This window comes from Glandiceps talaboti, chromosome 13 (assembly GCF_964340395.1).
Source record: "Glandiceps talaboti chromosome 13, keGlaTala1.1, whole genome shotgun sequence".
NCBI lineage: Eukaryota > Metazoa > Hemichordata > Enteropneusta > Spengelidae > Glandiceps > Glandiceps talaboti.
The window spans coordinates 2,072,401-2,094,765 of record NC_135561.1 but is presented as its reverse complement, the minus strand read 5'-3'; the positions used below and the strand labels follow the sequence as shown (position 1 = coordinate 2,094,765).

Below are 22,365 nucleotides of genomic sequence, written 5' to 3'. Positions count from 1 at the left end.
GACAGACAGACAGACAGACAGACAGACAGACAGACAGACAGACAGACAGACAGACAGACAGACAGACAGACAGATAGATAGTAGGGTATTAAATTCATCCCTCTATCTATAATTATATGTGGATGTTTAATACAGATCATTATAATAATCGTACTTGCTGTTATATATTCATTGCCTTGTGGTGACCCCGGCAGTGAATATGACGCTATACAAGTACGTAGTCAGGTGAACCAGTGATTAATAATGGCAACCAAAGGTTGATGTGTTTCTAATTTACCGAGTTAATCTCGTCGCGTAGCTTAGTTATATTAGAGCTTTAGAAAGAGAAATGCCTTCCTCTCATCACTAAACAGTGTCTTCACTAGGTATAGTCTAAACGCTACCACTTTGCTTCAGTGTATGCCTTTCTCGTTCATTAAGTGATCGACTAGGTGAACGGATCACACTACAATCAATGTCTTGCTTTAGAACGCTACTCTGCGGACGTGGATACCACCGTAAATCTCAGGTCGACAACGCTATCGACAGTCCCGATGAACAGGTGAGTCTGAATGACAAACAAATTAGAGGGATTTTTTAAACAGTCAAATATTTGGCAATATTTTATTCATAATTTGGAATTGTAGTTTTCTACTGAAATATTCTGTAATGATAGTATGCTTATTAATAGGTGTGATTTACTGGGATATTTAATTAATATAATTGATTCAGGGTTAAAATCAATGAATATTTTTTAAAAAATATATTCACTTAATGTTCTGTAAATTTCACTTCTCCTACGTATTTTCTTTAAATACTTTCATATTTCGAATTCTAATACTGGGCATGTACTGGTTTATATCCTATAAACCTATCCCAGTTATTGTCTCTATACACGTAATAACTATGTAGTCACCCCATAGACATCACTGATATTCCTTTAAAACATAATTTTCCTCATATTGTCTAAAAATGCCGAGTCATAATTTGCTCTGATGGCATGTATTGTTAAAATTAAAATATTTACAGTAATTACAACCAAATATAATGAAACCGTCGCGACACTCAATCCTCGACTATGAATAGGATCATGTTGAAATATTGATTATTTTATTAATAAAGAAAATGATGTATTAATTTAGAGTGCAAGATCACTGCCCGCCATCACGTGACCATATATGTCGCGTTTTCTGATAGTCGGGTCACGTCTTTAGTGACGTCACAGTTCAAAGAAATTGTCACCTCTTGTGAGTCATCATTTCATGCATATTCCCATGTTGTCGCATGCATACATTGATGATAACAAGGGTCATAACAGTTGAGCTGACTGGACCATATACTACTGTATAGCTGTCAGTGGTAACACACGTCATAATATCACGTATAATACAATGCATGAATGTCATACTGATATCAACAACATTAAGTAGATACAGTCCAATTTTACATACCCTACGGTTGACGTGGTGACAAATGGTGCGCTACTGTGTCTTTTCATAAAAAGTGATTTATTGTATTAATCAATTACATTAAAGTTACCATTGGATAGCATAGTGATTGGATTGGATCAATCCCACATGATGATATTCAATGATTTAAAGTTAACATGCCATCAATGGTAATGTATGTACTGTAATGCAATGTACTGTATGAGTTGTAAACCTATAAGTAACTGTATATATATATATATATATATATATATATATATATATATATATATATATATATATATATATATATATATATATATATATATATATATATATATATGTGTGTCTGCCTGTCTGTCTGTCTGTCTGTCTGTCTGTCTGTCTGTTTGTCTGTCTGTCTCTCTCTCTCTCTCTCTCTCTCTCTCCCTCTCCCTATCTCCCTCGTTTTCGGTATGTCTCTCTTTACTGCTATATCTCTCTGTGTACCTCTATCCATCTCAAGCGCCCCCCCCCCATCTCCCGCCCCTCCCCCAACTTCTATCTCTTTCATTCACTACAAATTTTGGTTGGTATTCACAATATATAGTGTACGGATTAGGATCATATCACATTGATGTGTAACATCATTCAGATTTTGCATGTCCCAATAAAATCACCAGAATTGAAGAAAATAGATGTACACACGAATGTGATTCCGAAATAAGATAAGAAGATAATAATCTTTGATAAGTTTCATTTAATTTTGAAGATTGTTATCCCATCTATTGATATTTATTTTATCTTTTAATCATAGGTTATTCTACCAAGGAGGGGTACGACATTGGAAGAAAATGGGAATCCAAAACTCAAAATTTCCAGGAAAGCTGTCGACGAGCATGGCCTGGATTTGTCGTCCGTAACCAGTTTTTATGTCCCGAATAATCCAACACAGCCGACTGACTTACATATACAAGTTAACAGTTGTCTGTTTCAAGTTCACAAAGATGTACTATGCAACAAAAGTGAATATTTCAAAGCAATGTTTGATTGCGGTCTACAGGAAACCGTGTCTTCCGAGGAAAAACCCACTACGATTCAGATGAAAGGAGACACGCCGACTGCGCATGCTTTACAAACCCTACTTCATTTCATGTATTTTGGAAAACTCGAATTTCGTAAATCGAAACTTGAAGAGATAATACCGGCTGCTAACTTTTTACTCGTTTCATCTGTCTGGCAAGAGTTCGAAAAAATCATCGATTTAGAAAATTGGAGTATATTTCTTGAGTTGGCAGAGATCTACAATATAACTGAACTAAAGGAAACAACGTATGAATATATAAGATGCAATTACAGTGTGTTACAATGCGTACTCTCTTTCCAAAAACGCAAACGTCACAATCGAAATTTATCACTCGAATATCTTTCAAAAGTTTCCAACTTGAACGGCAGAGGGCGTTTTACTAGAGAAGTCATCGCTGTTGCTGGATGTTACAAAGATAAACATACTTCACCTGCACAAAGACAAGGTAACATAATTTATTTTTACGATTCACGGACGAAGTCGTGGAAATTGCTAGATACGTTACCTCCTTCTTTGCGAGGAAGTCATGTATGTGTTGACGTCACTGCTTGGGACGACACCATATATGCCGTAGGGGGTAAAAATAGACCCTTTGACAAAGATACAAGTGAATTTCTTCGCGATTTACAGGATGTTGGATCGGCTTATAAACTTTTCACTTACAACACAATCCTAGGAGAATGGACGCGACTTCGACCTGTTCATGGGAAAGCTTTGGGGAAAACACATCTTATAGCGACTGAGACAAAGAAACTGTATATTCTTCAAGATGGATACCAAGGGGGTTACGAATATGATTTAACAAACAACTCTTGGTCTTCTTTAGAAGTAGAAACAAGAATGATGAGAGACTGTTGCTATGGCAACAATGTCATTTACATGTTTTGTCGCGACTGGAGTTTATCGCGTTACACCTATCATTTAGCGCGATACAATACTGAATCTGGGAAATACGAAGAGAATTTCGCATCTGAACAGGTTTTGCCATCAGGACGTTGTACACACATCTGTTTCCTTGATGACGTCATATACATAATTGATAACACCATCCCATTCGACTGCTTTCTTTTTAGATTCGATCCACAAACAAACACACGTAATTTGTTGAGTTCTGCGCCGATCAGAGATTTCGGTTTCAAAGAAGGATGCGAAGCACTTGGTTTTCAAGGGCGAGTTTATTACCTTGGAGAGCATAAAGTGGCGTGTTTTGATGTCAAAGATCTCTCCTGGACGTGTTTGCCTGAGTTTCCAGCTAATTTTGAACCTAAAAGTATGTTTACCGTGACGATACCACGAGATCTCGCGAAGATAGCGATTAGCCTGGCGTAGGTATACAAGATGAGATGAAGGTGTTGCCCGATTTACACAGTCATAAGCTGTGGGGTCCCACGCTATGAAACTGTAGCCAGTAACGAGGAACTCACAAACAAAACTGCTTCAGAGCAGAAATTTATTTACGAAAAACATTTTTACTCAAGTGAACTTTGACATCATACAAATTAATAAAATCCAATGTGGAGATCAGAACTTATTGGGATGCCAGTGACTTACAATAAAAGTGTATGCGACACATTGTGTTTGTCAAAAAACGAAAAATACTGAATCCGGACATGCGTACTGGGAAATAAGTAAATGAGATAATACCACAATGTATCATCTACAATTATTGAAATGTACATATTATGAAATTAACATTATTTACCGTTGTGTATTTGAATATTTTGTTAATAATCTGATGCAGTAAAATTGTCTATGCACGTTTAAACACCTGACATTAAAGTGTTCTTTTTAATATTAAAAGTTTGTTTTCATTTACAAATCTTTAAATCTCGGTTTGACAGAGAAATTTAAGATGTTTCGTTACTAGACCTCACCATTAAAATGAATGTCTCACCTAGAGAGAGAGAGAGAGAGAGAGAGAGAGAGAGAGAGAGAGAGAGAGAGAGAGAGAGAGAGAGAGAGAGAGAGAGAGAGAGAGAGAGAGAGAGAGAGAGAGAGAGAGAGAGAGAGAGAGAGAGAGAGAGAGAGAGAGAGAGAGAGAGAGAGAGAGAGAGAGAGAGAGAGAGAGAGAGAGAGAGAGAGAGAGAGAGGGTGCCATTGCAAGCATAGACAATAGTACTGGTGATTTGAGATATAATTACTCCATGGCTGCCAATTTGCCTCAAAGTCAAAGTTATGCAAATCTATGTTGAACTCCACATTCCGAAGTAGAATAAGATAGATTTACAAAGGTTATAACACACAAACAGTACAAAGGGTAGCTTTTGATCTGTCTTGGTTTATATACATTTATTCTCTGACACCACACATTACAGCTGCTATAGATGAAATACAGAGCTATAAACTTGTTTTGATAGAATAGAAATACCATTGCAGTATAACTTGCACAGATCAACAAATGAGAAAACCATGATTCAGTGGTACATTACAGATGACAAAGCTAGGACGGTACATAAACGTTCAATCTATCGACTTTTAATGAATTTGCTCAATTAGTAATCATTTGAGGACAATAAATACTCTCTTGGTTGACATACAACATTTCAATATATTATTTACATATGTGCCAGTTTAGTACTTAATACATCAGTACTATTAGGAGAAACATATGTGATAAAAACAGAACCCAAGTCTGTGTGAGTGCCAGTGTGGGTACTCAGTGGTATTCATATTTACATCCTTGCTTGCAGTGTTTTCTGCTGCACTTTCAATCACTATGTCCATGAACATATCATCTAGCCTCTAGACCCCCCCCCCCCCTCCAAGCTATTCTGCTTCAAAGGCAGCTGAAGATCGCCACTGGGGGCGCTAGCCAGACATAGGTACTCATTACATGTGAACTTTTATTCAGATCCAATGTCTTACTACAAGATTAATGAAAGTATAACCAGAGAACACTGCAAGCTGTCGTGCAAATATCCCAAGTACACCACACTTGCACTCACACGTCGTTGGGTTCTACCATATTCACCACATCATCATCTATGCTAATAATTCAACATATCAACACAAAACAAATATGATAAACAGGAATCTTCATACTGAAATATTAATATTAATATTAATAATTTGTTGTACTTAACCCTTCTCCTGCTGTACAGCCTATAAGGATTACCCTGTATACATGACAATAAATTGTAATAGTGTTTTTATATTGTGCAATTTTTTCTTGCAATAGCATGTTACGATATAGAAAAGTTTTGGTTTAATTATGCATAATAAATTTCTTAGAAACAAATACATTGGTTATTTGAATTAAATAAATTAGCTGAAAGACAGTCAACACATCAAATGTATGCAATGCCTTATTATGGTCAACACATCCATTTTTTCTACGTTCAGCCAAGGAAAATATGAGTTGGCTGATAAGGGGCCTTGTCACTATGAATTGATTACCAAGTAGTGACACAGTGACAAACCCTTGGGTCATAATTTTCTGACTGAATGAAGAAAGAATATTGGAAAAAATACAATTATACATCCTTACACATATTTATGACACTTTTGGGAATGTTTTGATTTATATTTCAAGCACCACAGAACCAGTGACTTAGAATAACCAGGGAATAAATCCATATTTTATTTCAGTATATTCATTGGCTTGTGTGCCCTGTATTGCACTGTAATATATCAGCATTTTGTAGACTTAACTTAAAGAAAAAACAAGATATAAATAATCAATAAAAAATATTATACTTTAAGAAAATATATTGTAAGCCATCTAATTGTATGGACATGAAAATATCAGATGGGACTGTTACTGTACATTTAGTAACAAACCAAGTATACAACCTTTATAACACACCATTTTCATATAGCCTTCTGTAATTGGCTTAGTCATATCATGTGGTATGGACTAGTGACTTTGATTTGCATAATGGGGGCACTAGTCACATTCTATTTTCCCTAGGGAAGTAGTCATGTAACATGGGAGTCTTTTCGGTGATTTTCTTTCACTATGGAAAGAATATGTGAATGAATTTGACGTGTTATAAAACACTTTATTCTAGCTGGTACTGGTAGATGTTATATAATCCCTTGTACTGTTATGTCATGACTATTTCCCTTGACCGGCTGTCGTGGGGGAAATAGTTTATTACGTAACAGCCCATACAGTAATAGTCATCTACTAGTGCCCTTATAGAAAGGCAATAATTGTATAATTGAGGAACTCCGGTTTAGTTTGCAACTTAAATGACACAATTTACATGTAATTGTTTGCCATGATTGTTCACAGCCTCATGTATCTTAAATGTAGTATTGAAAACTTAACAAAAATATAGCATTGTTTTGAAATAAATGTAAGAAAGACCATAAAATATTTCAAAGTAAATTCCATCAGAAATAAGTATTAAAGATCATCGTGTATTATTTATAACATTGCAATTTTACACAGCTGTAGAGTTTGCATAGACTATATTGAAAATATACCTAGTCTCTATACAAAGATATATACACACATCATTATATATTCCATTTATTACTATTTTAAGCTGTTGCCATGGAAACAGATTATCAGTCACTTTCTAAGAGTTTCTGCAAAGAAACATGTCAACATGTTTTACAAAAATGCCTAAATGTATGAAATTTACAATTTTTTGAGAATTATTGTGTTAATTTCAGAATATGTGTCCTGTGACCATCAGTATTTGGAGGGGTTTTGAGGGAGACACTGTGACTATTTTGGAGAGTACACTTTTGTTTGTATCACTTGGATCTAGGTTATTGTTTGGAATGCTGAAGTTATAAAACTTACAAGGTAAAATTTCAAAATAATTCCCACTCTGAACTTTGTCCATGTAAATTGTTATGTGACCAATGGATTCCTAGGAAGCCACACATGTGCAGCATGTACATAGAAAAAAAACACATATTGTCTTAGCTACGACATAAACGTGGGTTACCCTGAGAGACAAATTTTACACAAATGTAGAACAATTACTCTAATCTGCAAGAATGAATAACATGATGATGGGGAAAACATTTTGACATTAAAAGACCACTGCTCCAGATCCTTTCTTTCTAGGATCTGCATATCCAGTTAATTTATCATTCTTTTTCATAACAGCCATGATTTCATTACCCAATGGTTGACGTGTTTCCAATTGATGACCTCGACTTTCAAGTCCTTCAACAACTGTGTCTGGTACATCAGCTATAGAAATTAAAAACAATATAAAGAGTTAAAACAAATCAGAAAATATTATTTTGCTTATTTTTACAGAAAATGATGGTTCAACAATTTGCACCACTGACCTTATTTGGGCAGTGTGCCTGGATGCAATACAACGAATTATTGCATGAATGAGGGCGCTGTCTCTAACTGAATTACAATGAGGGCGCTGTCTCTAACTGAATTACAATGGAGTTGATACAGATGTGACATTTGCTTTATGATAATCACATTTATTATTTCCATATTTTTAACACTATCATTCAAAATACAATGATCAAACCTTTCTTATAATTTTCCATGTCATGTCCTGGGGTTAGTCTGAATGGGTCCAGCCATTGGTCCGTATATGTTAAACTGTACTCGCTTAGTAACCCCACATGAGGGAGCAAATTATATACCGGTATACGGAAACAACACTTGGATCTTTCAGACTAACCCAGGGGCAGCTGGCACACATGAATTCCATCCACTCACCTTCCACAATCACCTCATTAGGGATAAGTTGATGATGTACTCTGGGTTTATCTATGCTTTCTTTGACAGGGTTTCCATACGATAGAATATCCAAGAAAACTTGTGCTACACCAGTTGTGATCATGGTTCCACCATCACCACCTACAGCTATCATGGGATTACAAGGCTGAGATTCATGGACTGCTATAAGTGGTACAGTAGACGATTGGGGACGCTTCCCTGGTTGAATGTAGTTGGACTGAGAAAAGGAAAGAAACAGAGATATTAGTAACCTGGTTGAATGTAGTGGGACTGAGAAAAGGAAAGAAACAGAGATATTAGTGGACACTTCTCTGGATGAACAGTGGACAACACTTAAATGGAAATTGTCTAGCAAGGCCTATAGTATACATCACTTCAGTCTTAGTTCTGATCAATACAAGCTCCATACTGATAAGTAAAAGTGAATGAAACCAACGCATTACAGCCAAGTTTTTTATTAAACACATTGAGTTCACAAGGTATCCTTTCTCTTCAACTACTACACAGAGAGCTGGTAGTGCTAGGTTTATATGATATACTACTGAAGGCCCATTTAAGGGTCATAATTGAAGTTTCCCTCCCAAGATATTATAACAGACTGCTTACCTTACTGGATGTAAGTGTTGATACATTGGGATGTTTATTTGGCCAATCAAAATCAGCCATTTCATCATTCAAAAGAATACCACTCTCTGTCACAACACCACTTCCAAATCTCTCATTTACAGTACTGTAGGAAATAATAATAGATAACATTTACAGTACTGTAGGGGGAAATAATACATTTACATGTAAAACTGAATGAACTGCACCTGGAATGTATTTTTAAAACTGTTTTGTTAGAATATAACTTACTTGTAATATCGTACACCCTTAACAGTATTGAATCACCTATGTGTAAATGTATTGTTTGAAGCTGTATGCACAATATTTAAAATCAAATCAAAGTGATTTTATGGTCTGCACCCAAAAATCATCACCGCCAATGGCAATCACAATTTCAACCTGTTTCTGTACTACTTACAGATCATATCAACCACTGATTAACATGTACAATGTCTAATTACTGGTATTTTAACAATTTTCAGTAAATATATTGTGGTTGTCTGATCAAAAAACGATACTCCAGTTACAACTAGTACAATTTTAACATGGTGACAGATTCAAAACAGCTTTCTCTCAAGATTTAAACTTGCCACCAGACTTCCTACAGATAATATTGGACCACTAATTAACTGATAAATTGTCCTCTTTGTAAGTAATTGACCAATTTTTAGTGAATATATTTTTAGTTATTTATGATATTAAGTTACCATACCGAACAAAACATTTTCAAAAATACATTCCAGTTGCATCTAGTGCAACTTTAATTTGAGACATTCCTAGCCACTAAATTAGCTATTTTTGAGAACACTGGTATTAAACACATTACCTTGTCACAGCCACCACATTAATTACTTGTAAGGGTATTGTAAACGTTATATTATTTTGCAGTGACAACATATCCCTTGTTAGTCTGTAAGGTACGCCGTGACGGGGCGCCCTCAAACATCGGTCAACCCCTAACACGTGTGAGAGGAGGCCGGTGAGGGCGAAACGTCACGACGTATCTTACAGTCTAATCCCTTGTGTGAGAGATATATTACATATTAATTACCTTGTCACAGCCACCATATTGCCACTTGTATCTATCACAGAGACATGTGCTGTACCATGTGACAATGATGGAAAGAATGGACCGTAGTGATAGGGTGCGTATGTCTTATTGTCATTTATCTTGTCTCTTATTTCAGCAGCTGTATATTTACTGTAAGAAAATAAAGAGAATATTTTACATATATATAGGGGAACCAAAAGTGAAGCTGATTTCTATCTTAGTAGTATTACCTCATGTTTAAAGACCCAGAAAAGTTATTTTCACAAATTTTGTGTCACATGACCTCTCTAATATAGGATTTTATAAATATTGGCAAATCTGACTTGACTTGGAGTGACTTCCTGCTATGGAATGAGGCATTGTGGGAAATAGATATCTGGTCTCAGCATTGTGTTGGCCTGTGAAACTTCTAACATTGTTAATTCCCATAATGCCTCACCCCAGTGTACAGCAGACCTCTACTAAGCCAGATTTGCCAATTCCTAAAACCATACCTCATCTCTTTAGTCTATTTGTAATGTATTTTTATGTCTGTTATGATAATCTTTATTCATCCAAATATATTTGGAAATTTGTTGAATGGCCATTATTGAACAGCGCCCTCATGCCCTTGTGTTGTAGAAGCAGAAGGAAACTGAAGTACCCAGAGAAAACCTGCATTGTTCGACAGGGTCAAACTGAGCATTGCCCTTCTTACATACTTACAGACCTGGTTATATTTTAATCAAACTTAGCCAATGTTGGCGGATTCAAACCCAGATTGCAGAGGTAAGAGGTGTGTATGCTGCTAACCACTCAGCCACCGACAACTGTTATAATCTTAGCTCAATGCATGTGTGACGATTTTTGGAACTACTTTATTGTTATATGTATACCAGTACTGAGTTATTAGTAGCCTTATCACTGGCGTATTGATATATTAGAAGTTACATGTGCTTTTTCCGAACTATGGCGGACTGTAATAAAGTTGAAGTGTTTAGTTCTACGACGAAACCTCTCCGTGTTTTGTGTAAACCATGTACTTTGGTATGAAAGTATCACAGCATGACAATCCACTTACAGATGCATTGATTGAAGTAATGAAATCACCAAACAGTAATAGATAAATTTAGATCCTGCACACTTTACGACCGAAGAAAGATTCCATCAGATACTTACCTAATCATAATTTTTGTCAGGTTACCAACGTTTTCAACAAAGTCAGGATCTCCAAGTTGAGTTCTTTGTGCGTATGCATACTTGAATGCCTGTTTAACCAAAGAGGTAAAATTCATCAATTATTTTTGTTTATTAGTTTGTGGATGTATTTAGAGTATAATAAAATACTTGTGGATCTGTTAAATTTGGTAAAGTGCCAAAAACTGAGTCAATGTTCTTTCAAGAGTGCATCTGTTAGAAGATCTTACCTCTATCATTCTGTGATAAGTTAAAGGATTATCTTGTACATCTGCTGTCAAATTATAGCCTTCTAAGATGTTAGCTATGGATAAAAATATGGCTCCACCTGACGGTTCAGGTACAGTGTATACAGTGTGTTCTGAAAACATAAATAAACATTTATCAAATAAGGAACTATATTGCCACCTTGAACATTATGAACGTGTGTTAATTAGATATTATCGCAAATACAAATCATCTAGTCTTGGTTACCCAGACCCTTACAGGAGGGTTATCCTTCCAATCACCCCAGATTAGGTATTAATTACCACAACTACAAATAATATAGTCTTGGTTACCCAGACCCTTGCAGGATGGCTGGCCTTCTGATTACCTCAGATTAAGTATTACTACAACTACAAATAATCTAGTCTTGGTTACCCAGACCCTTACAGGAAGGCTATCTTTCAAATCACTCCAGATTAAGTATTACCACAACTACTGTCTACAAATAATCTAGTCTTGGTTACCCAGACCCTTACAGGAAGGCTATCCTTTCAATCACCCCAGATTAGGTATAACCACAACTACAAATAATCTAGTCTTGGTTACCCAGACCCTTACAGATGGCTATCCTTCCAATCACCCCAGATTAGGTATAACCACAACTACAAATAATCTAGTCTTGGTTACCCAGACCCTTACAGGAAGGCTATCCTTCTAATCACCCCAGATTAGGTATAACCACAACTACAAATAATCTAGTCTTGGTTACCCAGACCCTTACAGGAGGGCTACCCTTCCAATCACCCCAGATTAGGTATTACCACAACTACAAATAATCTAGTCTTGGTTACCCAGACCCTTACAGGAGGGCTACCCTTCCAATCACCCCAGATTAGGTATTACCACAACTACAAATAATCTAGTCTTGGTTACCCAGACCCTTACAGGAGGGCTACCCTTCCAATCACCCCAGATTAGGTATTACCACAACTACAAATAATCTAGTCTTGGTTACCCAGACCCTTACAGGAAGGCTATCTTTCAAATCACTCCAGATTAAGTATTACCACAACTACTGTCTACAAATAATCTAGTCTTGGTTACCCAGACCCTTACAGGAAGGCTATCCTTCCAATCACCCCAGATTAGGTATTACCACAACTACAAATAATCTAGGAACCTAGCTGTCTATGTGTAGAACTTACCATGGTAGCTAGTCTGCAAAACTGGTTTGAATTTAGGAGTATATTTTTTGAGATCTTCTTTTGTCAAAATGCCACCAGCTTGATTAACCTGTGTATTATCACAAAGATAGAATAGGTTTAATTAATGATGGGTTTATACAGAACAGAATTCAAACTTGACATTCATACAGTATATCAAAAAAATAATTCATGCAAAGGTTCATTACAATGTTGAGGAAATATATCCCAGAGATTACTTACAAATACTAAAAACAACAATATGTATGATAACAGCTGTGAAAATATATAAAGAACTGATATTGAAAATGTCCTGCTTTAATTGAACAAGAAGTCCATTCATTGCAACCACAGTTATACCTTTCAATCATCTGATGACGTCTACCACAGAGATTTTTTCATAAAATTGACCATATTTAAATTTAAATTTTGAGCTCAGTTGAAGCATGTAAGCCTGGTTGAATGCATACCATTGTCCTAGTGTTATGCTTAGGCCTAAAAAGAAGATTTTTTGATTTCGGTTACCCGACCCCACCTAGTTTTTCACTGCCGACCCTAAAATGTTTTTTATGTATTCGAGAAGAAATTTAAAAAATCATGAAAACTGTAAAGTGTCGTGAGAAATTGTGGATGCGGAAATTGACATCAATTTCAAAAGGTAATATAAAACTGTGTTTCCAATCTGTAATAGCTGTACATCTGATGGGAAGAAACCACTTACACAATAGACCATATGGAAAACAATGGAAAACATAACTACCTAAACTAGATACTCATAAATAAAAAAATGAAGAAAAAAAATCTACCTAGCAAAACTATTCCAAAATTGAGCGTAATCAGAACCACACAATTTGTTTAAGCCTAATAGTAAAGATGTGGTAGTGTCCTACTGATATCTTTCTGTTGGATTAAGCCATACCCTTCAAAATTCTCTCCATTTCAAACACTAGTATGCAGGCAATACAATGTATGTGACGTCACAACAATTTTAATGTTGCCATCATGACTTCTGCTTCATGTGCTATACCAAGCTTTATTGTGGAAATAGGTTGACCTTCTTGTTCTAGTGTGACCCTTTAGTATGGGGTAAAATGCTATTATAAGTAGTGAGAATTCTAGGATTACTCACAGCTGTGATAATATCATTTGTTAGATTTCCATTGTAGAATGCTTCTACACTATGAGTTGCAATCACTTGCAATACTTCAGCTAAGTCCAGTCGTTTTAAAGTGTCTCCTTCTTTCACTGGTACTCCCCCTGGCATGTAAATGTCACGTAGTTTGGAGGATTGTGCCATTCTCGCTCCGGCACCGGCAACACATTCAACTGAAGTTAAATCAAAATTCACTAATCATTCAACCATAATTAGAATACAACTGAAGAAAATAAACTTTTAAAAAAATGTTTTCTCTTAGAAATCAAGAATATACATTCTGCTATTATGCATGTCTGCTGACTTCAATAAGTCAATGCATGTCCATGCTATAGACTTACACCAAATAATTAATAAAAGAACAAGCTTCAAAGCAAATGGCTCATAATATATATATGATGTAAAATTATGAAATGACTCTTTAGAACTCTAAGTTTATGAAAATTTATGCCTTATTACCTGCAGTTGCATTCCTCATATTAAACTCAGTAAATGTTACAATAACTGTATTTCTATTCCCCATATATTTCTTTATTCAACTTAGAAAACTATGTGTTACATAATGGGTCACTCCAAGTCAAAGATGTGACAAGACCAATGTGCCACAAGAATTTCTGGCTGAACGCAATTGAAAGAAATACAAACACTTTCTTTTTCAAAAGTGTTCTGAACTGTAATACATACCAGCTCTTTCATGCATGACACTTTTTAATGATTTTGTTTTTGTTTTTCCTTGACATTTTTTTTGTGTTAGGAGCATTTTTGCTAACATGTAAATAGCAGTTAGCTGAGTGGCTAAATTAGTTTATACATGACTATTTGCTAGCTTCTCTCCTACTATTTTGAAATGCAAATACAGACTTGTCCAAAGTGAATAGGGAACTTGCAATCCAGACTGAGCATGCTCAGACACAAAGGACTATGAGATTATCTGTGGTTATTGTAATATCTAACCTGGAGCTACCAATAAAATAAACCTCCCACAATGGTCAGGGTAGCTATGAAATGATCATTTCTGGTTGTAAAGAATGTAACAGTATTGTTTACAATACTAATTCATTAGTATTTATTATCACATATCCCATGATGCAACATTCAACATGGCGGGTTTGCAAGTTTCCTATTGGGGATAGGATTTGTTGCTCATTTTAAGATTCATTCATCTATTTATAACTTATTTGCATAAAATGTCATAACATCTATGCAAGCTTCCTTCACATTCCTTCACAAGTTGAAGAAAATAATGGTGATTTGACCAATATTTCAAGCACAGCAGAATGAATGGTATAAATACACATGTGACATGGTATGAGACAACAGAAAATAAATCTTGGACTATGATTATTAGGTATCAACAAAAAAATACACAAAATGTAAATAATGATGTTGTTATAAATGTGAGAAATGTTCTTTTGGCTACATGTATACAGCCTCCATGTATTATATGACATAGGTTCACAACCTGAAAAAATTATTGTATGTACAACATATCATATTTACCTGTGTGACTAGTCACTTTAAAACCATGCCTGGCAAGATCTATTGCTGGCTGGAAAAGATCCGACCAAGGAAGCCTGAAACAAAGACATTATGTTATTCTGTTTGCTGAAAATGATGTGAGGATCAAGTCATAAAATGTTGACAGAGAAAATGTGAAAATGATGATCTAGTTAAAATGGGATAAAGGAAGCCATAAGTACTTTTAGTATGTCACACTTGTTAAAAATTTCTGATATACTCCGTAAAAGAACTTATTTTTTCTTATTTGACTAGCAATTTTAAAAAGTATGTTATCACCAAACGGTAAAGTCTGTAGTTAAGGCATGTTATAATAATGTATTCTTCAGTATTATTAATTATGTGCATCATTGCGCATACATTTACAATATTGTAACAATACTGACAGCATTGCATACTTGTATGCAAATGACCATGAGCATTCCATGTCCACAATCATGTGACTGCACAGATCATGTGACTGCACAGATGTTTCTATTTTTGCTGTTTTGCATAAACACAATTGTAATGATAACAGAAAACATGATGTATGGCGCTTGCTGTGTGATATACATATAAACTCAAGGGTATTTGCATTTCTGTTTGTAATATTTTCTGTTGTACTTTCACTTAATTGCTATGTTCATGGTATCAGACATAAAAAATTCTACAAGTGTATTACACTGACACTCACACATCAAGAGGTACAATAATTATAATTTCTAAATGTCTCATGAAAAAGAAGAAACAAAGAAATTATAATATTTCAAGTGAACACCAAAAGTAATACATCTATTATATATTTCTCTTCTCTTGTTCTATTTTACCTTTAGACATCATTTTAAAATTAATTGGTCACACATAAATGCTAGACTGTCTGCCATATGCAAAAATAGCTTGATTTCGATAATTGACCCTGGTCACGATTGAGGTCAAAGCACATTTTCTTACAAGAAAGCTTGCATGTTATTATATAGGGTTAGACACTTGAATGGACTCTATGTATTGAAGTTTGTGAGTTATGCAGCAACATATATTGATTTGTTACTCCAAATATGGCTGCCATTCAGTAAAAAGTAATATGAGCACTAGAAATAAACCAAGTGTTTACTTTCTTCTCCTATATGTACATTACCCTTGGACATGATTTAAAAAAATATGGCAACAAATAATAAGACAAAGTGTCTGTGATTGGCCATAAATGGTTGGATTTTGATAATTGACCCTGAAAGTCATGGTCACAGTCAAAAGTCATGGACACACAGACGCACACACATATCGATGCATGGACAAAGCTCATTGTAATAACACCCCCTTCGAGGACTACACATACTGCAGAAAATAGCATAATTTTCATGTACTGGTACTAACAATAAAATTGCTGCGTACTATATACATGACAAATGGATATTTTTGTTATTATAACTGTAAGATGACTAGACAGACATATGTCAAACTCTATAAAGGTATAGTACACATGTATCTCTATCTTTAGTCATTTGATTGATACTTACTTTCCATAATGTTTCCATGCCATTTCCATTCCCCGTAGTTCTCCTGGTACAGCGACAGAAAGTCCTCCCTGAAAATTATGATTATATGACATACATGATAGATTAGGAATACATTGTACAAATTGAAACCAGGTTATATATTCCATACTTTCATTGATTCAGATATGTGGTGAATACAATCATATTTATACCATGCACGAGCCAGGTTCAACAAAAAATATGGAATATATATATACTCTGATCACTCTACATTACAACAATACACATCTATGTCGCAACAACGCATGCCTACATCTTTGAAAAATGAGTCAAAATTCTCATTATTTTCCCCGATTTTTTTTATATTACTTGTGATGGTAGCTAATATTTTTCGTCATTCAGCAGGAAAATACTTGTGACATAAGGGCCCCTTAGGTCACTTATAATTTTCCTTGGCCGAACGAAGAAAAATATTGTGGCATAATATCTAAATATACTTACAATATCAGCGAGAGTGGCATTCTCAGAATACATGTCTTCAGTTGCCCTACTTGGTGCAGTTTCTCGGAAGTCGATGGCTTGTACAGACCTTTTATCTTTCACAATCATGAATCCACCCCTGTCAAATAAAATGAAGTCTTTAATTACTGTGACTTCATTGTTGAACTAAAACCGCTACATTCCCTAGTAAAATAAGTATTCACACATTCCCTAGTAAAATAAATACTACTATAAATAAATAGCGTTAAATTAAGAATTGACACAGCGGAAGAAAGTAAGTTGTGTAGAAACTAAAGTCAGAACAGATACAATTATTGATTGTGTCTGTCTCTTCCAAGTGTGAGTAATATACGATTGTTGCATATGGTTTCCCATCAACTATGCCAGTTCTACCAAATTTACCCCTATCTGTTACAGAGGTTCCTGCACCTTTAAACACTGCTAGAGCAATGTGGGATTTGCTTCCAAGAAATTTTTTGACTGCAAGTAGAAATGCCCATTATTTGGTCCTCTACAAAAAGTCATCTCAAAAATATGGTTTTATAACCAAACAATTACCAGGAATTGAGTTTGTTATTGTTGTTGTTTTGTCTGTTTTTATTTAGTATTGAGTTGTTGAGTACGTAGTAAGACAATGTGTTATTGTTCTTTTACTTTCTGTATTGTATATTTTTACGTATTGTGACTTTTTCTGTACAATTTCCCTTTGAGATCAAGAAAAGTATTTCATATTCGTTATTGTGTTACCAGTAGTTACACTATTGGTATAACTTTTGGCGAGATATTATAGAACTCCAAACTCAATTAATTGATGAACTTAATAAAGTAGATTAAACTTAATTAATCTGATTTTCTTAAGCGGACCAGATGAAAATTCAATCAATCGGATTATTCCATCATATAAATGTATACAGAGTTCTGTTCTGTAGCATTAATGTGTTGTTTGATAAATACATCTTCCGTTTTCTTTTGAAACAATGTCCAATATGAAGCAATTCCAAAGTTTTTTCCCCCAATGCCTCCATTCGTGATTTTTTTTTTGTAATTTGCTATTGTTCAATGTGAAACTGGTATTGATGTTTAGTTTTTTGTAGTCATTAGATGAAAGATGATTTTTTTTTAACTGTCATATCATTTATTTCTCTCTATTCAGCATCCAAGCGCAGGTAAAAATAGTTAGCTTCAACTGCAAATAAACATGATTTTGTTTCTGGCTTTTTGCTGAGAGGGGAGATACCCCATTTCAGACCACCCCCCTGAGGCCCTGCAAGTGCAGCCGCCATGTCACCCTTTACATTTTTCTTATTCTCCTTCAGTTGCTCAGTCTCAAAAAACTTAGAGGGAACAATGGTCTAGGCAGATTTTATATAATACATATTTTTGTCTGTTTTACATACCCTCCAATACCAGAACTCTGCGCATTGACCACACCCATACACAACAGTGTTGCTATGGCAGCATCAACAGCATGTCCACCCCTGTGAAGTGTTTCCGCACCAATAACTGAACACTGCTCTACACCACATGATACTGCTCCATGTGGCTCCAACTAAAGAAAACAGAGATAAAGGAATTATGTAGTTAAAAGAGCTGTAACTAATTGAAACCACACACATGTTTGAACAGAAAATACAGGATTACTTTTCTTGTCAATCTACTTAATTACCAATCTGATTGGGTGAAGACTTCTTAATGACCAATCTGATTGGGTGAAAAAAAAGTTAGGTCGGTGGGATGACAAATAGTTGTCAACTTATGGTACATATTTTGCTGAAATGTTTCTTTGTTTGGTGACTTAATATGTATGTATGTATGTATGTATGTATGTATGTATGTATGTATGTATGTATGTATGTATGTATGTATGTATGTATGTATGTATGTGTGTATGTATGTATTATGTATGTATGTATGTATGTATATATGTATGTATGTATGTATGTATGTATGTATGTATGTATGTATGTATGTATGTATGTATGTATGTATGTATGTATGTATGTATGTATGTATGTATGTATGCATGCATGCATGCATGCATGCATGCATGCATGCATGTATGCATGTATGTATGTATGTATGTATGTATGTATGTATGTATGTATGTATGTATCTATGTATGTATGTATGTATGTATGCATGTATCTATGTATGTATGTATGTATGTATGTATGTATGTATCTCTGTATCTCTGTATCTATGTATGCTGTGTGTATGTGTGAGGTTAAAGGTCAATGTCCATACCTGAGAAGGACCAACACAAATATGGATGATGAGGGCTGTTGTCACGGAGATAGCAAACACCACAGAACTGATGATAATGACTTTGAGACCCTTTTCCTTCTGTTCTATTGATGGTTTGATGTATTCTTCAACAGTTAGGGGTGATGTTTCACCATCATCAGGATGAGACTCATCTGACTCTGAGCGTTCCCTTGGTAACTGTTGTGTATCAGCCAAAAGTACATCTATATGCAATAGATAAGAGACATCAGTTATTATACCTGATAATCTTTCTTTTAATGCATATGAAGATTTTTTTACCAATACAGTCTTTTAAATGTATTCCCTGACCTAATGATGTTCTGTAAACAATGTACTACTACTACTACTACTACTACTACTACTACTACTACTACTACTACTACTACTACCACTACCACTACTACCACTACTACTACTACTACTACTACTACTACCACTACTACTACCACTACCACTACTACTACTACAGTACTACTACTACTACTACCACTACTACTACTACCACTACTACTACCACTACTACTACCACTACCACTACTACTACTACTACTACTACTACTACTACTACTACTACTACTACTACTACTACCACTACCACTACCACTACCACTACTACTACTACTACTACTACTACTACCACTACTACTACCACTACCAATAACATCAAATGGGTAGTGTGAGGGCAATTTGAGAAAAACTTGCTATAAAATGTATCATTTTATAATAACCAGTACCTAAAAGTAATGATTAATTAAACACATGTTGCAAACAATAAACTCTCTGATGTCTAGAAAGATGTATCAATATATAATGTGAGTAATTGTGATAAGTATTCTATTTGTATGTATGTATGTATGTATGTATGTATGTATGTATGTATGTATGTATGTATGTATGTATGTATGTATGTATGTATGTATGTATGTATGTATCTGTGTATGTATGTATGTATGTATGTATGTATGTATGTATGTATGTATGTATGTATGTATGTATTGTACATGTATGTATGTATGTATGTATGTATGTATGTATGTATGTATGTATGTATGTATGTATGTATGTATGTATGTATGCATGTATGTATGTATGTATGTATGTATGTATGTATAATACATGTATATACATTATATCGAATACAAATTACAAGTTAGAGCTAGAGTCATCACCCATACTTCCTCTAATTTATATTAGAAGCACTTCCAAGGTTTCCCTGTTTGTATCTAAATGTTCTATGCAACATAGAAATGCATACCACACAATTTGTTCATGTAATTAAATGTACAGTACCAGGTTTCCACTTTCCACACCTTATTTCTGTTGTTGTTTTTCCATCTTGGAGTTCTGACACTTGCAAAGTCATGTACTGCATGGTACAGTATATCACAAATGTCTGCAATAATTATACTATGCTATGTACAGGTAATGTGCAGATCACAAGCTCAATATTCAAATACTGGTAAATAAACCATGTTACAAACTGTAGTAATATATTTAGATAAATCTAGACCCATGCACCGTCTGCAAGCAGGACTAATTTAGATAGTATACCAGGTACTTTATACTGTATTATAGTCCCATTGTCCCTCCCTCAATGCACTTAGCGACATGTTCATGTGCCAACAAGGCCCATTTTACATGTAAACTGACTGCAAGCTGGTACGGTTTTATCATGGAGCAGGGATCTATTATTGAGATACTAGATCGGTGGTTTTATAAACTCACACATTTGGGAAAACAACATTCCCAGCGCTTTCCACAGGAGAGCACTAAACTACAGTGTATTTCAAGATGGATTAGCTCTTCATATAAGCTTGGAGTTTTATACTGACAGTATAATTACTCCAAGATATAATTAAGCTGTTATCATCAACATGCAACATCAACTTTGAAAAATATTAATAATACTAAAACAATTTAATAACGGTAGTTGCTAACTAACGGTATGGTACGATTCCCTTGTATATTTTTTAACATATCTAACCATGGATCAGTCTAAAATGTGTACGGTTGTGAGACGGTCTAAAATGACAGACAGTCTAAAATGTGTACACACGTACAATGTACATACGTACGTATGTGTACGTACGTACGTACGGCGCAAGACTTGTTTCGAGGATAAGAGATTAGACGTACGGTATACGCGTATTGTACAGTATTGGCATTACCAGTAATACTAATAGTAAGATATTAAAGTTGCTTTGGCGTAGTCTAGTTTTCAAATGTCAGATGGTGTGTGATCTGTGAAAAAATGTCAGCCGATCCCAGTTACTATTGTGAGTATAAATCAGGGTTACGTAAGTATTCATATAAATTTCATGTATTGTCAGATGAGAATAACTGAGAGTTGAATCAACGAACGTGGCAACAGTCGATATCATCATAGAAAAAAAATCACGTCATCAATGGAAAACATCGACTCTCGTTCTGAAAACAAGGTTGCGAGCAATGTGCCGTGACCATGCACTGTACTGTACTGTACACTATGCTGTGTCGTGGGTCGAGGCCGGTCCGAGATTCAATAAGAAGAAGCCGGGGAAGAAACATGCTCATTGATTATCTTAATTTACTGTGAGTGTGAATAGTTGAGAAATCCATTGAAACCTTACTTGTACTTCCCGTTAAGTCGACTTCTTCCATGGATACCGCATCTTTACCATTGACTAAAGGTGGGGTTACGGCAACATAGGTAACCTCGGAAGTGTCTGTATCGGGTAATGTGCCTGACATTGTCGTTCAAATGGCGACAGACGTTCACACGGTCAGAAGTACGCCGTCTCGTCGATGATGTGTCTCTCGCACTGCCGTACCGTACTTTACAAGTATCTGAATATTCTAATGAGAAGTATAAACAAGTATTAATATGGAAATTATTTACCAACATCCGCATAATTGTTGTGGTCAAATATACGCAATTTGATTGGTTCCGTTTGTCGAGAGCATGCGCAATTAAAATCTGACCTTTAATTTAATTCAACATACATGTGTACAGTTTTGAGAAGTTTTTTTAAAGACAACTTCAAAGTAAATTACGAAACTTTTAAAAACTTTGCGCGCCAAAATATTTGGAA

At 35.1% G+C, this 22,365-nt stretch overlaps 2 protein-coding genes across 2 annotated transcripts; one reads left to right on the top strand and one right to left on the bottom strand.

Annotated features, from left to right (window-relative positions):
- Positions 1-224: 224 nt before the first annotated feature.
- On the top strand, positions 225-4,129 carry LOC144444807 (uncharacterized). The gene is made up of 2 exons (XM_078134347.1): positions 225-541; positions 2,203-4,129. Exons 1-2 carry the CDS (start codon positions 455-457, stop codon positions 3,799-3,801), a joined length of 1,686 nt encoding a protein of 561 aa, XP_077990473.1. The 5' UTR covers positions 225-454; the 3' UTR covers positions 3,802-4,129.
- Positions 4,130-6,197: 2,068 nt separating this feature from the next.
- LOC144444740 (scoloptoxin SSD14-like) lies at positions 6,198-22,067 on the bottom strand. The gene is made up of 14 exons (XM_078134265.1): positions 21,904-22,067; positions 19,274-19,497; positions 18,427-18,578; positions 17,030-17,147; positions 16,550-16,617; positions 15,039-15,112; positions 13,515-13,711; positions 12,389-12,476; positions 11,207-11,337; positions 10,959-11,047; positions 9,801-9,950; positions 8,750-8,873; positions 8,123-8,360; positions 6,198-7,627 (listed from the first exon to the last, which is right to left on the bottom strand). Exons 1-14 carry the CDS (start codon positions 22,022-22,024, stop codon positions 7,464-7,466), a joined length of 1,938 nt encoding a protein of 645 aa, XP_077990391.1. The 5' UTR covers positions 22,025-22,067; the 3' UTR covers positions 6,198-7,463.
- Positions 22,068-22,365: the final 298 nt, after the last annotated feature.

What these genes read in the sequence shown, in the direction of transcription:
- LOC144444807 (XM_078134347.1), top strand. Translation starts at nt 455, where the DNA reads ATGTCTTGCTTTAGAACGCTACTCTGCGGACGTGGATACCACCGTAAA. An exon ending in TCGACAGTCCCGATGAACAG is followed by an intron (nt 542 to 2,202) that starts GTGAGTCTGAAT and finishes TTTTAATCATAG; the next exon opens with GTTATTCTACCAAGGAGGGG.
- LOC144444740 (XM_078134265.1), bottom strand. Translation starts at nt 22,024, where the DNA reads ATGTCAGGCACATTACCCGATACAGACACTTCCGAGGTTACCTATGTT. An exon ending in ATGCCACTCTCGCTGATATT is followed by an intron (nt 16,618 to 17,029) that starts GTAAGTATATTT and finishes CATAATTTTCAG; the next exon opens with GGAGGACTTTCTGTCGCTGT. An exon ending in CAAATGATATTATCACAGCT is followed by an intron (nt 12,477 to 13,514) that starts GTGAGTAATCCT and finishes GATAATACACAG; the next exon opens with GTTAATCAAGCTGGTGGCAT.